General features: G+C 42.0%; 1 protein-coding gene across 1 annotated transcript in view; it reads right to left on the bottom strand.

Annotated features, from left to right (window-relative positions):
• Positions 1–17,380, bottom strand: part of LOC124613430 — a 181,691-nt gene that overhangs the window by 54,387 nt on the left and 109,924 nt on the right. Inside the window, exons 2-3 of the mRNA XM_047142132.1 lie at positions 1,709–1,858; positions 1,291–1,437 (exon numbers count right to left, since the gene is read on the bottom strand). Of these exons, the coding sequence (XP_046998088.1) occupies positions 1,291–1,437; positions 1,709–1,858 (297 nt within the window). The remainder of the gene's footprint in view (positions 1–1,290; positions 1,438–1,708; positions 1,859–17,380) is intronic.

A 17,380-nucleotide genomic window follows, 5' to 3' on the forward strand; every position in this document is an offset into this window, starting at 1 on the left:
ATGTTGACCTACACAATATAAACTAAAATACAATTCAGAGGTTTGTCTATTATCTAATATAGCATTTTTAATTTCCCTTCCAGTTTCAGATTTTGTAACGAAAAGTTCATTAAATGTGTAGTGAATTTATACTTTGGTATGACACAGGTCAATCTATTATGTCTGCACAAACTAAGTTGAGACCCTGTGTAGCAGCTGATGAGAGCTACCATAGAGGTATTTCCCATTTACAGCTGGTGCCATCAGCCACTGCACTGAGTTTAATCTCAACCTGACAAGGTAGTAACAGAAACTATTTCACATTCACTTTTGTTGGTTGTGTCAACTCTCAACCTAGAGCTTGGTTTATGCAACAGACAAGTCCTTCCCCCCAGCCAAGATTTCAAGATGAGGGGTTGTGGCTCTATCACACTCTAAATCAAATTTAACATCCCTGAAGACTGACCAAGGTAATGCATTCAAATGCAACAATAATCACACACGTAAGATTAATGACAAGGCAAAATATGTTTCTGAAATCTATATGCCACATAGTGTCAGAAAGATAATCTACTTACCAACAGACATACCTCTATGTACATACTCAATGTTCATTTTGTTAAAAAAGCAAGTCAAAAGAGAATGGTTTGCCTGAAATACACTGCAGAAGCTACTATTATTTAATACATACATCAAGATTTCTTACCAAGCCCAACTAATGGTGTTAACCTGGACCAGCCAATTCCAACAAGGAAGATCCTGGTGGGATGTCAACTGAAATAATATAGTAGTTGTTGTTCTGCAAATAACTTGCCAAGAAACAATCTCTTGTCAATGACAATGACAATTTAAACAATACTAATTCTCTACACAATTTTTTAATTGGATGCTACAATATCAGGTCCCTGATGGAATCACATCTAGTCAGTATTAACCAGGTTAACGATTTAAATAAAAGATGCATGCAAATTTGGTAGAACTACAGTAAACAAAAGGGTTAACTACTCTTTTATTTTAGAGAAGATATTTTGCTTTAAGTGAAACTACACAATCACTGGAATGAATGCTTACAGAACACACCATAATAAAACTGCTCTGTTTCCCAAGATAGTCCACAAGCGAAATACAAGCACCATTTTAAAGTATCAAGAGAGAGAAAATTCTGACTAGAACATTTATTTCATTCATTTCTAGATACAACTGTAGCTTGGTACAGAGGGGTTAGCTGCACATCTACTCATATAAAATACAAAAGAATAAGAAGAAATGTCAGCGACCAACCTGGATGAAAATGTTTACATCGCGGTTTACCTGATTAGATGTTCCTGGAAGCACACCACAGTTCTTCTTGCCAAGCCTTGTCCGACTGAGAATGTTTTCAGGTTGGTGTACGTTTCCTCGCACAATTTGTGGATTAAAAATCGCCTGTAGTTACTGACCGGCGGGAAAATCAGCACGCTGAAAGAGAATCGAGAGCAAAAGTGGTTCAACGCTTGACGTAAGTACTGCAGCGGGCTCCGCTTGCACTATGAGTCTTTCACTTTCTCTTTCGTGCAAGGCGCTACGCCTCTTCCTGCTCCCCACTATTTTATCCCCTCCAGGTAAACTTCTCCCTCCCTGTCACTCGCTGTTTTTGTTTCAGAAGAGAAGCAATCATAATGTACAAACCAAACAAAAGATCATTTTACACAAATACACTCGCCGACAATACTGCTCACAGAAGACATACCTTCGCTGATTTTTATGTGTCGTAACGAAGTGCTGCAGATCTGTTGTGACATTATGAACGAATTCGTTATCTTGTAGATTGAGATATCTACCGCCCACTGTGTTATCCAGCTTGGCAAACAAAGTTTTAACTACTCTTAACCAACAAAAACATCAAGCCACTAGCATCCAGTACCACTCACGCAACCACGACCACTGACGTCACGCAGTTGACAAATGAATAGCGCCTCAGCAGTTTGCGACATTTACGGCGACCAGCGATTCGGCGAAGAGGCGCGGAGTTTCATTGATCACGTGTCATAAACATGATATTGTTGGTGTGTTTGTTGATATATAAACACACAACTCTTGCTGGAAAATGGTCTTTGAGTGAAACCGACGCACAATAAAGAATAAACTGAACAGTAGTTCAAGGTGTTACATAATACCATGTCTACTATTTGTAAAAGTTATGGAACACAATCAACAAACAGTATTTTATATTATTAACTAACGATAGTTGTAGCCCATAAACGTTGAATTTATAGTTTACTGCCGATGGCATTCCTTATCGATGGGCGGAAGTGTGTTAGATTGGCGAATTTGTTTAACTGAAATATTTACTTCGCTGTTGCGGCAGCAGTTAATGCCATATACAAAAATAAAACCAGAAACTTATTTGATATTTGGCAAATTGCAACTTTACTGAGAAATAGTGTCCTATAACCGAAAAAATTAGACGAAGTGTTTAGTGATGCATTAAAATGTTCCTGTGTCTCTTTCTAAGTAATGCGCTACAGAGCCTGCCTTCAGCAGTGACTCTAATAATTATTTTATTGAAATTGTTCAGAATGATTTCAGATTTACATTATACAGTACACGTAAGGTAATCAAGTTATATTTTTCGGCAATCAGTCTCAGGTTTACCATAAGCAAACAATGGAAACATTTGTTCTGTAGCGTAATTGTTACGGCAATGTTTCTCGTGACAGATTTTTGTAAAGTGGAAAAAAGTGTACGACTGAACACGTGACGGTACTGAGCCTGCGTTATTGGCCCTATCAATACCGACCCGTTGTTTTATAACGTGTATTGCCAAAGTGAGGGGTGGGGATCGTACTTACCGCCCACCCTAAAAAAATTAAAAAGCAAAATCCCTTATTTATTATTAACTTACATTAGCAACATACTCTGTGATGGGATACTGGTGTGTAAATAGGGAGCAGAACCTGAAAATATGCCGTAGCACACACTCTTAGAAAAAAACCAACACACCCTCGTTAGCGAAAAAAAAACCAAGGGTGGAATGGAGGGAGGATACTTTATGACTACTAGCAACAACATTTTAAAAATTCAAATGTCGTCAATTACTACTGTTGACATTTACTCCGGAAACACGTTTTAAAGAGATACTGATGTGTATGTTGGGTCCTAAACGTGGAAATATTGAAAATGATATGTGCTGTGAACAGTTGTATCTATTACTAAAACTTACATTGTTCGGTTAAGTTTACCTGAAAAATTAAAAGAATTTTTGGAATCTGGTCGAAGACTTCATTAAAAAACAATAAATATTTTCTTCAAAATTTTAATATATAAAGTACCTGTCTAGATTATTGTATTTCAAAAAGGTGGACATAAAATACCCTCCCTCCCACACCCGCGCCTTGATTATTACATTTTTACATGATTACATTTTCATATGGTGAAACTGCGTACTTTAAATGATAACGAGACAAATTTCGACGAGACGAATGAGATTGGCTCCAGCTCGGTTTCCAGGTACGAAAGCTGGAAAATTTACAACCAAAATGCGAAGGAAGGTTCGTCTGTGGAAATTACGTTCTTTCTACCTGCTTAATGTACGAGGGCTATATGGAAAGTAAGGTCCGATAGGTCGCTAACTGGAAAAGACAGTGAAAATCTGATGAAGCTTCACACAGGCATGTTGGGTAGTGTCTCTAGTATGCCTGTCCATCGTGTCACGTCGCTCTTTTCAGTATTGAGCTTATAGTGAGCAAGTAAAGATTCCTAGAACAATAATGTCTCCCGTCAAGTACGGATGTCCGCTGCGAGGTTTCGCCTGATTTTATGCAACCCCACATAACGTACTTATCATGCATTTCCTTATTCATGACAATTCTCAGCCACAGACAGCATGGACAACGAGGACCCCCCTGCAACGTTTTAAGTGTGATGAACCGCTGGCTCTGGGCTGCAAAGGCTAGACTGCATCGTTGAAATGCTCTTCTTGTTATCGTGCCGCTCACACATAATAACAGTTTGGAAGGAGCGCCCACCGGCGTGCTGCACAGGTCCTTGCTGAGTCGTGTCACATCAGAATCCGGATTCTCCGCAGGTCGGAGCTGCTGTTTGCACCTACTGGCGTATTTGACTGCTGTGTGTCAGCAACGGCGGGAGGTAGCTGTGCCTTACCGCGCTATACATGGGAGCTGCTAATGGCGTTACGGGCGCTGACACAACATGATAGCTAATACAGCAGCGGGGTTGGAACACGGACTGATACTTCTACGATACCTGGGGCTACTGCTGGAATTAGCGGCTTTTCGCAGATAAAGGCACACTAAGAGGTCTAACAGTGTAGCACAGCGAGCTGTAGTCTCCGACACGTCGTCAGACGAATGGAGAATGAGTGGATGCAGATGCATATCATTTGCCTGCAACTAACATTTATTCGGAGTCCACCCATATACAGAGTGATTCACGAAGATATGCAAATATTTTATTCTGTTATTCTACAAGTAAAACTAAAGAAAATATTTCAAACATCGGTCCGCAAATGTCTAGTTACTGAGTTACGGGTAATAAAAGATTTTGCCTGAAATTTAGCAACTTCGCTATTATGAAGCCATCACTAAACTATTCAAGGTTAAACTAAAGCACAATTTCCATTTGTTTTGTTGTTATTGGTCTGGTTAATCTAATAAAACATGCCCCAGACGTGTATCTGCAGTAGTTTTCCAGAACTTGAAGAGAAGCAAAGATTATTATACAAGTAAATTTGTTTACTTTCCATGAAGAATGTAGAAACGTTTATGTCATTGTTGGCAACCGTTAGTGAGTTGTTTCAATCGTTTCCTAACATTGAAACGAGTAAGTTTTCTGGATTGTTCAGTGAAAGAACAACAGTGTATTTAAGTGAAGCCACTTAGTAGCTGTTGTAGTATGTAAATTATTTATGAAATAGGTATGCCTTATTTTTCCAAAATTAAATTCTTTACAACTTCTGTTGAAAACTTTGTGAAATTATCTGGAATTAAAAAATAAAAAAAAAAAAACAAATTGGGCCAAGTAGTTAATAAATTAAAAATTTTACGAAATTACGTCTCTGCTTCTCTGGATTTTGTGGGAAACTACTGCAGATACAGGCCTGGGACTTGTTGTATTAGATTCATCAGATCAATAACAACCAAATAAATGGAAATGGTGATTTACTTTAACCATGTACAGTTTTGCGATGACTTCATATTAGCGAAGTTACTAAATTTCAGACAAACTCTTTTATTAGCCGTAACTCCGTAACTAAACATTTGCTGACCTATGTTTATATGAACTTTTTTTCTTTAATTTTACTTGTAGAATAATATATTGAAATATTTGTATATCTTCGTGAATCACCCTGGATAATTTCGTTTTAAAAATCTCTCAAGGAAAACGTCGCAAAGATTCCATGGAAGAGATGTTACCTTTGAGATAGTCTTGTCGGTCTTCATTAGCAAATATTTTACAAATTACAAGAGATATTTAGACGACTTTGTGTCGTTTCCAAGGAAAACCACGAGGACTTAATCTCATTTCGTCCACCATCAACGTATTTACAAGACTGTAATGAGTATGACATGTGATAAACTATTTCACAGTCCACACAAATGTATGTATGTTCCACATCACCTAGAACGAAATACTGTGGCGGTAAGAACCATCAGCCTCCAGTTGGAGTGGGGGTGGTAAACATGGAGATAGAAGGGGGAGAAGGAGACAGACAGACAGAGAGGGGAAGGAGAAGATGGGAAAAGATAGGAGGGAGATAGAGACAGATTGAGTGAGGAGGAGGAGAAAATGGACAGAGAGAAGGGAGAGCAGGGGGTGGACAGAGAGAGGAAAGAAGAGGAGATGGACAGAGGGCGGGAAGACATGGCATAGAGAGGGAAGAGGAGGAGATGGACAGAGAAAGGAAAGATGAGGAGGTGGACAGGCAAAGGAGGGACTAGAAGACGGGCAGGGAGAGGGGGTAAGAGGAGATGGAGGTAAAGGCGGATTGAACGAGGGGGACGAGAAAATGGACAGAGAGAAGGGAGAGTGGGAGGTGGACAGAGAGAGGAAAGAAGAAGGGAGAGCAGGAGGTGGACAGAGAGCTGAAAGAAGAGGAGAGGAGATGGACAGAGACAGAGGGCAGAAGAGATGGAAGAGGAGGGTATGGACAGAGAAAGGAAATAAGAGGAGGTGGACAGGCAAAGGAGGGATGAGAAGATGGGCAGGGTGAGGGGGTAAGAGGAGATGGAGGTAGAGGCAGGTTGAGTGAAGGGGACGAGAAAATGGACAGAGAGAAGGGAGAGCAGGAGGTGGACAGAGAGTGGAAAGAAGGTGGAGGGCAGAAGAGATGGCATAAAGAGGGAAGAGAAGGAGATGGACAGGGAAAGCAAAGAAGAGGAGGAGATGGACAGAGAAAGGAAAGAAGAGGAGGTGGATAGGCAAATTAGGGATGAGAAGATGGGCAGGGAGAGGGGGTGAGAGGAGATGGACAGAGAGAGGAGGAGGAGTAGATGAGCAGAGAGAGGGAGGAGGAGGAGGAAATGGAATTATAGAAGGTTGGTATAAATACATATACAGGCAACGTTGGGTGCTCAGCTAGTACATACATAATTTCCAATGGTTGTCATATTATCTTCTTCACTGTAATGTCTGTCTATAGGCCACACAAGTCGAAACGGTTTTAAATTGCCGTCTATTTCAAATCTTTTTGATATCTTTGTAAAAGTCCATCAGCCTTAATTGCTGACTTCTTTCTTGCTTTCCCATCGAAGTTTAAGACTAATCGGTCAAAGTGGTGGCCGTTGTACTCTGCTTCTTCTCGAAGACTGTTTTTACTAATGATTAAACATTTGAATGAACTTTTGATATTAATGTATTTCTCCTTTGGTTCCATCCTTGAGCGACATTGTCATCTTCCTCTGCAGTTCCACATATCTCTTGGCGTATGCTTCTTATCGATGCATTGGTTCAGTAACAGTTGTAAAAGTCTTGAAGCTTTTGGTTTTCAGATGTGCTCTCCTGAACAAAAAGCCAACCATCATCCAACACTTCCAGCTGATGATATGCACCACACATGCTGAACGCATTCTTATATAATGGTGTATTTGTTCGTTTTCGTTATACATAGGAACAAAGCTGCAACACTGAACCTGTTTCGACAATCATTGATTAAAAAAATTGCAAAATATAATTTCTGTTTCAGGAAACAAATTTCTATCTGAGTGGACGATAGAAATTTCGAAGTTCATCACAGAGACGCGGGGTTCCAAACACGTTGGTTTTGATATTTAAAAAGATAGGTTATATTTTTCTCGCTTTTTCTTTGGTGTGAAAACATGGAGAGCTGGAATAGTGTTTGTTTCCTCCCAGGAACTTCTAAGATCGCCGTGAAGTATAAACAACTGTCCAATCCTTGATCGTTCAATCCACAAAGAATGATTCACAGCTTGTAAACGTGATTTTCCCTTTTCGCTGGCAGACACCAATATTCTCTCGTTCGGTGACCAGTTGCCATATGCAAATAAAAAATTGCTGCCATCACAGATCATTAAATTATTTTCTTGAAAGAGGCTGGCTCTGAGCACTATGGGACTTAACTTCTGAGGTCATCAGTCCCCTAGAACTTAGAACTACTTAAACCTAACTAACCTAAGGACATCACACACATCCATGCCCGAGGCAGGATTCGAACCTGCGACCGTAGCAGTTTTCTTGAAAGAATATTACTACAGAATCGATCGGATCTTCCGTAGGTCCCACGTATTTTATCCTAATGCGATGCACCTAGTGTTTCGCACTTCTATGTGATGAGAAGGACAGGCAAAGGAGGGACAAGAAGATGGGCAGAGAGAGGGGGTAAGAGGAGATGGATGTAGTGGTGGATTGAGCGCGGGGGGGGGGGGGGGGACGAGAAAATGGACAGAGAGAAGGGAGAGCAGGAGGTGGACAGAGAGCGGAAAGAAGAGGAGATGGACAGACGGAGACCAAGAGATGAATACACTAAGCAGATTCAAAAGGATGTAGGTTGCAGTAGGTACTGGGAGATGAAGAAGCTTGCACAGGATAGAGTAGCACGGAGAGCTGCATCAAACCAGTCTCAGGACTGAAGACCACAACTACAACAACATGTGATGATATCGATGTTAATGAGCTGTGGCCTCGACTGAAGAGCTGCTGTACTTCGTCAACGTAAACTGATGAACATGTAGTAGTATTTGTTTCTTTTGCAAACTTTTTTGCGCTTACAAAATGGTTTCGTATTTCATTTACTGCTTCACCTGGAATACAAGCACGGCTACCTTCGCATAAAACTGTCTTATTTTTAATGGATAGGACTCCTTTGCATTCGTTCTTTATAACGTTTACACAACGCTAGTAAACTACATCTTCTTTGTTGGTATAGTCCACTGCATACTGAATCCGTTGTAAATTAAAGAAAGCTTTCCTTTGATAGTCACGGTGAACTCCATCCTCACAGCATCTAGAATTTGGAACGGTACTTGCCGGTCAGAGATCAACTGCATTACCGAACCCTGGGAGAAAACCAAGTTCCACAGCCGTCTGTCCATAAACTGGTGTGCAGGCTGGTTTCTTAGTACAGAAAATGACATTTCCCAGTGATACGTCGCAGGTAGCCATGGACAGGCGGGGCCCGCTACCTGAAGAGTCCTAGTCTCCACAGACGTGTCACAAAACGGAAATGAAATGATCGTATGGCACTGATGGCCGGAAAACCCCCAAAAAATGTTCAAATGTGTGTAAAATTTTATGGGACTTAACTGCTCAGGTCATCAGTCCCTAAGCTTACACACTACTTAACCTAAATAATCCTAAGGACGAACACACACACCCGTGCCCGAGGGAGGACTCGAACCTCCGCCGGGACCAGCCGCATAATCCATGACTGCAGCGCCCGAGACCGCTCGACTAATCCCGAGCGGCGGAAAACCCCACCTGGGGTAGTTCGGCAACCGAGTTGCAAGTCTTTTCAGGTGACGCCACAACGGCCGACTTGCGTGTCACTGATGATGAAATGATGGGGTCCTCCGCGAGGTAATCAGACGCGCTGACCACTCAGGTAAGGGGACGATCAGAAACGTCCGGAACTCGGCAGGAACTGCAGTCGCTGCGGCCATTCGCCCTTGCCTGTGTGAGGTCTCTTGCCTCTGAATGCCCCGGCCATCTGCTGCTGCGTTATCAGCACCGCCAGACCGCATTCTGTCTGACCAGGCCTTTATGGAAAGAATAGTATGAGTGGCGCAGAGCGACGTACCGCGAAGGAGTTATCCGAATGGAACGGAAGTTGATGTATGAGACGTTCATGTGCAGACAGACAAATGATTACAATTTCACATGATTACAACTGGGTAGTGCGTTCAACAGAAAGAGCTTCACAAATTGAGCAAGCAATCACGCGTTGACCCACCTTTGGCCCTCATGCAAGCTACCTCTGGACCTTAGTAGTTAGTCGGCTTGGCACTGATTAATAGAGTTGTTGGATGTCCTTCTAGGGACACTGTGCCAAATCTGCCCATTTGGCGCGTTAGGTCGTCAAAATCCCGAGCTGGTTGGAGGGCTCTGCCCATAATGCCCCAAACGTTCTCAGTTGGGGAGAGATCCGGCGACCTCTGCTGGCCAAGATGGAGTCTGGCTAGTATGACAAGCAACAGAAACTACCGCCGCTTGCAGGCGGGTATTATCCTGCTGAAGTTTAAACCCAGGATGGCTTGCCACGAACGGCAACAAAAAGGGGCGTAGCACATTGTAGACGTACCACTGGGCTGTAAGCGTGCTGCGGATGACATCCAGAGGGGCCCTTCTATGAAAAGAAATGGCACCTTCGACAATCACTCCTGGTTTTCGGGTCGTATGGCGGACAACTATCAGGCTGGTATCCCATCACTGTCCGTGGTATCTCCAGCCACGTCTTCGCTAGTGATCGGGACCTGGAATCTCATTGACTGGAGTAGAGTTGTCTTCAGTGATGAGTTCCGCTTCGAAATGAGCCCCTATGACCAGCGATTTGATTTCTTAGAGTTATCATTTTTACTGCTATATTTCTTAGAAAGCTTTGGATCAATTTATATATATATATATATATATATATATACACGATGTTAAATACTACCACATGACTTGCTAAAATAATTGCGAATATAGTGTGACTGACGTTGGCGAATATAGGTATCGCCTTGTAATTCATGTTAATCCCCGGAAACCGAAGAAAGTGGGGCCTCTGTATGCATTGAAATGATCGTATGGCATTGTTGACCGGGAGGCCCCATTAGGGGAAGTTCGACCGCCGTATTGCAAGTCCTCAGTAGTTGACGCCACTTCGGCAACTAGCGAGTCAATGATCCGTATTGCAAGTCCTCTTTAGTTGACGCCACTTCGGCAACTTGCGAGTCAATGATAATGACGGACACACAACACCAAGTCCCCTGCTGGGAATCGAACCCGGGCCCCCTGCGTGGTAGGTGGTGACGCTACCGCTACGCTACGGAGGCATACGGAAGAAGATCCGTTGACGCAGTAATATACACTACCAAAGAACGTGAAGCACCAAGAAGGAGAAGGGGAAACGAAATTATCCACACAGTTGTCAGGGTACGAAGTGTTCTTTCAGTGATTACGATATCAAGTCAAACTTACAAAGAACTTAGTAATGTCAGCCCACTACCAGTATGACGTAGCTCTCCCCCCCTCCCCCCTTGTCTTGCGCGGATGCACTGATTTTGTTGGGAAGGGTTTGGTGCATTCCTTGTATCTTCTCCTTAGGCAAGATGACCAACAAGTGTTGTAACTGGTTCTTGATTGTATTGGGATGGAGTTGACATCCGAGATGGTCCCACACATGTTCTATCGGAGCAGATATGGGGGTTTCGCTGGTCCACACCAGCGGTCGCGCGGTTCCAGACTGTAGCGCCTAGAACCGCTCGACCACCTCGGCCGGCGCCAACAATGGTCAACCGCGTTATTGCAAAACCGCTAATCATTGTTGAACACAATGCGACGCCTTTCATCAGCAGTTCATGCTTCCGGTCGCGGCACAGCCCCAAACGCAGCCGTCTGTGTTGTGATGTTTACGGCATCCCATGGTTTATGTAGCAAAAATTAAGAATTCAACGCTCAGAGCCACAGTACACAGGCTTAAAGCTCTTTGTTGATACTGAGCACAAAGAGAAACTGGTGAATCCATCTTACAGTCATTAAACTTTGTTGATCCTAAGCACAAAGAGAAACTAGTGAATTCATCTTACGGTAATTAGCATGACTGTGATGATGGCCTTTACTCTTCGTGTTAACAAGACTCATTTTCCAGTACCACGATCTTGAAGAAGGACGCAGATGACCACGCTGTTTAGCGCGCAACAGGGTTAAATAGATCCCTCAATCCATCCATCCACCCACCTATCCACAATAATGAAAACGTAAGGACGATACAGAAACAGATAGTTCATTCATTCGCACACCGTGCTGCGTAACAGTTATTCCAAGGAGAGCTTTCAGAGATGTGGAACCAGTCAAGTTATACATTAACAAACAGAAGCAGTAATTGCAGACTACTTGTGTAAACTATAGGCTCCTAACAACTAATAACAATTAGTGATAACCGAGTCACATTGTTAATTACAGTGATAAAAATTTTCAGTGTATTCCTATTCAGGATATTATGTATAATAGCAGAAAAGCAGATCTACTGAAAGGAAAATAAAGGCCACTGCAGCTTTATTGATTTCAGAGAACACTATCAGTTACCCACGTAGTAGACAAGTTGAATCCCCTTTAATGTGAACTTTAGTGTTAACTAGAATTATATTTCTGATTTCAAATTTTCTGATACTTTATAAAAGCAGCGGTTAATAAGGTATACGTTTACCTTATTTTTAAAGTATCTGAAGATTTACAATTTCCTTCCATATGCATGCCGCCATGATGTTCAAGACTGTTGCATCAGAATGTAAACATCCTTCCTGAAACTTAGACAGGAACACAGCGCCGTTTCCACCATTAAGCAGACTAGGCGGCCGCATAGGTCGGCAAAATTTTAGGGGTGAAGAAGGGCGGAAAATAGTAACTTCAAATGAAACAGCGAAAAAGTTGTACAAATGTATAGAAAAAGTGAAAAAGAGGAAAAATTAAAATACCGAGTTTTCAAAAGCATACGGAATAGTTAAGTAATAAGTCTTTACTTACTTTAACGAAATTGGATGCTCAAAATGATGAGATTTATTCCTCATTAAAACAGAAAGGAAATAACACCACGATTATTTAAATGACCTAGTTTGATGCCTAGGCAGGTCTCCCATCAGTATAGCCTAATTTCTAAATTCAACGAGAAATTCATTCGTGCCAGAAAATAGATCCACACCTTTACTAGTCCATTTTCTTGAATTAAATAAAATGAGTAATTGATGCTGAATTTCGTTGCACTGATGTATTCAGTTGAGTTCTAGTTCAAAATGTTCAACACATTCTTCCTACTTCAATTACTTTGGGAAATTTCAAAAACTGAGGATAAAAAAAAGGAAGTGAAGGACACTTGTTGTTCTCAATCATTTTTAAAATAATTGGGGACTTAGCATGAAAACTGAGGACTCTTCCCAGAAACTGGTCACTTAAAAGTATATTAGGAGATTTGCAGTGTTGCGCCGCTGGTGTGTGTGTGTGTGTGTGTGTGTGTGTGTGTGTGCTCAAAGGCGAGGTTTTCAGCGCGCTTACACTCATTAAAACAAATAAATGTGGATAAACTCTCTTAAAATTGTACGTATTGAGCAGGAAATCAAAAAAATGACGCTCATTCACTCACTCCCACCTCACTCGCGCTGAGCCACACAATCTCACACTACTGAAAACAGCTGAGAAAAGCGTGGAAGGTGCTACACTTGGGATGAAGGCAGATGTAAAACCGTAGAAGACCCAAAAGAAACACACAGGGTTATGCAACTGACTGACCGCTTACAAAAAAATCATGGATGTCCCAGTCAGCCTGCTACCACATAATGAACTGTGTCTGTTGCATGTTGGTGGTGGTGGGGGGATGTAGGGGAGTCCGATAGCAGTAGAAAATTGGGGGCATCATTTTTCAATTCTAGCAAAGGCCGCAAAGCACCTAGCAACGATCCCTGTAGAAACACAGTATTGGCAATTATCTTTACTTCCAATACTGAAGTTGTCATTTTCACAGCTTATCCTAACCCCACTCTTATTATTAACTACAAATATCATTAAGAAGCGAATGTGTGGCCATATGAGAGTAAGAAACCCGAGATCGTCAGAGAGACCGCTGCAAGCGGTTAGCTATCTACTTTACACAATATTTTTTCCGCATACTTAAGAAAAATAAATATTTTTGTTGTACCTTAGTTGCATTGATCCACTAGGCTATTCTGTGAGGAATAATGGAGTATATCTATGCAAAATGCCCCATCAATCCCTGTTCCAGGCGGCAAAGTGAAGAGAATTCGAAAGTTCAAAGGAAGCAGAACTGAGCATTTAGATTGACTTACCCGTGTGCTAATACCACCTCAATGTGTTATCCATCTGGATGCCTTGCGATTACACAGAGTTTCATTTAGTGTGTGCCAACAGATCTCTACTTCTGGTACCTGTGAGTCATTTTTTGGCCTAAAATTGCATAGAAACTGATTTTGAAAGTTACGTTGTTTGCTGTGAACCAGTTGTAAACACGTAGGCAGTTCACTCTGCATTAAAGACTGTGCAACAGACTACGAGCTTTAGGTTCAAAGTATTTCGGAGATGCTTCGGGAACTCAAATTGGAATCACTGGAGGGAAGGTGACGTTCTTTTCGAAGAGCACTACTGAGAAAATGGTGAGAACCGACATTTGAGGCTGACTGCAGAACGATTCCACTGCCGCCAACGTTCATTTCGCTTAAGGACCATGAATATAAGGTTAGAGAGATTAAGGTTCGTGCAGAGGCCTGTTGATAGTCTTTTACTTCGCTCTATTTGTGAATGGAAAAGGAGAGGAAATAACTAGTAGTTATATAGGGTACCCTCCGCCACGCAACATACGGTGGCTTGCGGTGTATATATGTAGATGTAGAAAGTACACGCGCTAGCTGTTTCTGGAAGGTTTCGCGAACATATGCCAAGGTCTCCTCTTGAACGACTTCGTAAAACAAAGAACACCTCGGCCAGCCGGGTTGCGGACCCATACGAGGCCGTTGCCTTGGATGTGGTCCAGACTGCCATGGCCAGCACAACAGAATACGGGAGATTAAAGAGCCGAAATACCGCTGAATCACTGCAATTCTACGATCACCGTTACACATTACGAAAAAACGTAAGATTAGCAAGGAAAGCGAATGCAGCATAGTTATGTTGGTACTACTCACATTGTGTACAATGTTTTACTACTTTATACCATTAATCTATTTACTAATGTCGCATTGCGTTTCGAGCCTACGTTCATCCACAGGCGGTCATTCAGACTACGTCACCATTGATTTACAGTTTTCATGTAAGGAGGTTTAAAATAAATTAGGGAACTGCGCTGCTTGATACTTTTGATGCTTCGTAAAGTAAATTATGAGCTTATTCTAGTCCATCGTTACATTATTGGCTCTAAGCACTATGGGACTTAACATCTGAGGTCATCAGTCTCCTAGACTTAGAACTACTTAAACCTAACTAACCTAAGGACATCACACACATCCATGCCCGAGGCAGCATTCGAACCTGCGACCGTAGCAGCAGCGCGGTTCCGGACTGAAGCGTCTAGAACCGCTCGGCCACAGAGGCCGGCATCCTTACATTATTCTAGAATCTCTATGATCACTTGGAGATACTAAATGCATGTGATATATTTAGTGGTTGAACCTCTTTCCTTATCCGCATTTGCTTCCTAAAATTTAATAAGGAAATGTAACCCTACCTTGAGCAAACACAATTTTTCTTGTTTTACTACCCATACATGTTTCAGAGAAGTTTCTCCATCTTCAGCGGATTTGATTTATTATCTGTTGAACAACATACAAAGAGCTGACGCATTATGATATTTACCAATTTTTGAGATTATAGTGTTTACATTACTATAGGTATCGACAGAAATATTAGCATGAAGAAGAAATGTTAGGTAGGTGCTTAAGTTCGTAGCGTTTTTGTTTTACATGGTGGTATTCCGGTTGTTATGGGTTTATTTATCGACTGTCATATTTTATTTATAGTTCATTGTTGCTATTTGAGTTTCCATATTGTCATTTGGAGATAGCGATTTGAGCTGTGGACGCTAGAAAATTTAGTTCCAAGTGAAGAAATCGGAAAATTTCCGACATATTCTTCTGTTTGAGTTCAGTGGAAGAATGATAGCATCGGGGGCAGCCAGAAACATTTGCGCCGTGTACGGGGATAATACCATTTTAAAGAGCAAGGCAAGAAAATGGTTTTCTCATTTTAAGGAGGATCGTTATTACATTAGGGACTCTCCACATTCAGGAGGACCCTCGCGGTTTGATAAATAAATAGCGTGTGACGAGGGCCTCCCGTCAGGTAGACCGCTCGCCTGGTGCAAGTCTTTCGATTTGACGCCACTTCGGCGACTTGCGCGTCGATGGGGATGAATTTATGATGATTAGGACAACACAACACCCAGTCCCTGAGCGGAGAAAATCTCCGACCCAGCCAGGAATCGAACCCGGGCCCTGAGGACTGACAGTCTGTCGCGCTGACCACTCAGCTATCGGGGGCGGACCGCGGTTTGATGAAGATCATTTCAAAAAATGCTTCAAATGGCTCTGAGCACTATGCGACTTAACTTCTGAGGTCATCAGTCCCCTAGAACTTAGAACTACTTAAACCTAACTAACATAAGGACATCACACACATCCATGCCCGAGGCAGGATTCGAACCTGTGACCGTAGCGGTCGCGCAGCTCCAGACTGTAGCGCCTAGAACCGCTCGGCCACTCCAGCCGGCGAAGATAATTTAAACGCATTAATCCACAATGATCCACGTCGGTGTACGACATCAATTGGCTCGTGAATAGTACCGACCATTCCTAACCTGCATGATTACTGGTGACAGGAAATGCTGTCTTTATGCTAATATACGGAAAGGGATGGTTGAGCCCAAACAAAGCAGCAGCTCCCTATACAAAGACCTGTGCATGTGGTGGAACAGCGGCGGTGTTGTGTACTACGAATTGCTTCCCCGAGATGTAACCATCACTGCTGACATTTTTTGTCAATAACTGAGACGTCTTGTACGGCGCAGTTCAAGCACAACGACCGGGAAGACTGCGTGGAGTGCTGCTACTCCATGATAACGCCCGTTCGCATTCTGCCAAGCTGACAAAATAAGCTACACAGGAGTTGGGTTGGAAGTCATTGCGCAACGCCTTATTCACCTAACCTTGCACCAACAGATTTTTGTCTTTTCTGCTCTCTGTTGAACAACCTTCAATTAACTTCCTTTCCGAATTAAAATGCGCTCCGCACATGATTCAACGACAAGTGATTTCTACAATCGCGGTATGGAAAAGTTATCTCTGCGTTGGCAGACTGTTGTAAATAGTGAAGCAAAATATATTATTGATGACTGAAGTCTCTGTTATATGTACTTATGCACCAACCTAATATGTACCTTATAACTAATATATGCCTTATACCTAATATATGCCTTACTTCTTATACACGTCCTTGTTCACAAGTCCGTTAGGTATCTGCATCACAGGAAATAATTACGGCGCTGCTGTTAGACCTTCATTACCTTCTGTTGGCTAGTTTCGGTTTTTCATCGACAAAGCTAAGTTTAGAGTTTTCTCCTGAGGTTATCTGCTATCTTTTTCTGTAAGTGTGATTTTTATAAAACAAATTCCATTTTCCCGTTTGATTTTATGATAAATTTCCTTTCTTGGTTATCAATGATTTCTATTTGGGATCTGCTGCCAGTTATTATGGATTCAGATGCGTAAAGAACTTCTGTTTTAGCACCTGTGTTATAACGTAGCACTTTTCCTTTTTGTGATATGGATTTTACTGTTGTATTTGCTGCACGTGCGTTTTTATGCTCTTTATAGTTTTACAGTTGTGCTGTATAAAGTGACTGCTGCCAGCGTATCAAATTTCGTAGTACTGTATGAACTTTCCTCTCCAAAGATCTCAACAGGATTTCTTGATGCTGCGGAGATTGAAAATCGGTCAAGACAGTTTCGTTGCACAGTTGCTGGCACTCATCACTGGTTGAATTATCGAGGAGTTCGTTATAGCCTACAGTACTTGTGAGTATGATCAAATAAAAATACTGGAAAGAGCAGCTGGAAGCAGAACCCGGAACGTCCTTCATTAAGTACTAAGGCGGGCTGGATAAAAATTGTTACAGGTTCACCAACAAAGAATCCACAACAACGGGTAATAAAAAAAATAATGTGCAAAGTACTATGACTGTAGGACTTAG

Source organism: Schistocerca americana, chromosome 4 (assembly GCF_021461395.2).
Source record: "Schistocerca americana isolate TAMUIC-IGC-003095 chromosome 4, iqSchAmer2.1, whole genome shotgun sequence".
Taxonomy (NCBI): Eukaryota; Metazoa; Arthropoda; class Insecta; order Orthoptera; family Acrididae; genus Schistocerca; species Schistocerca americana.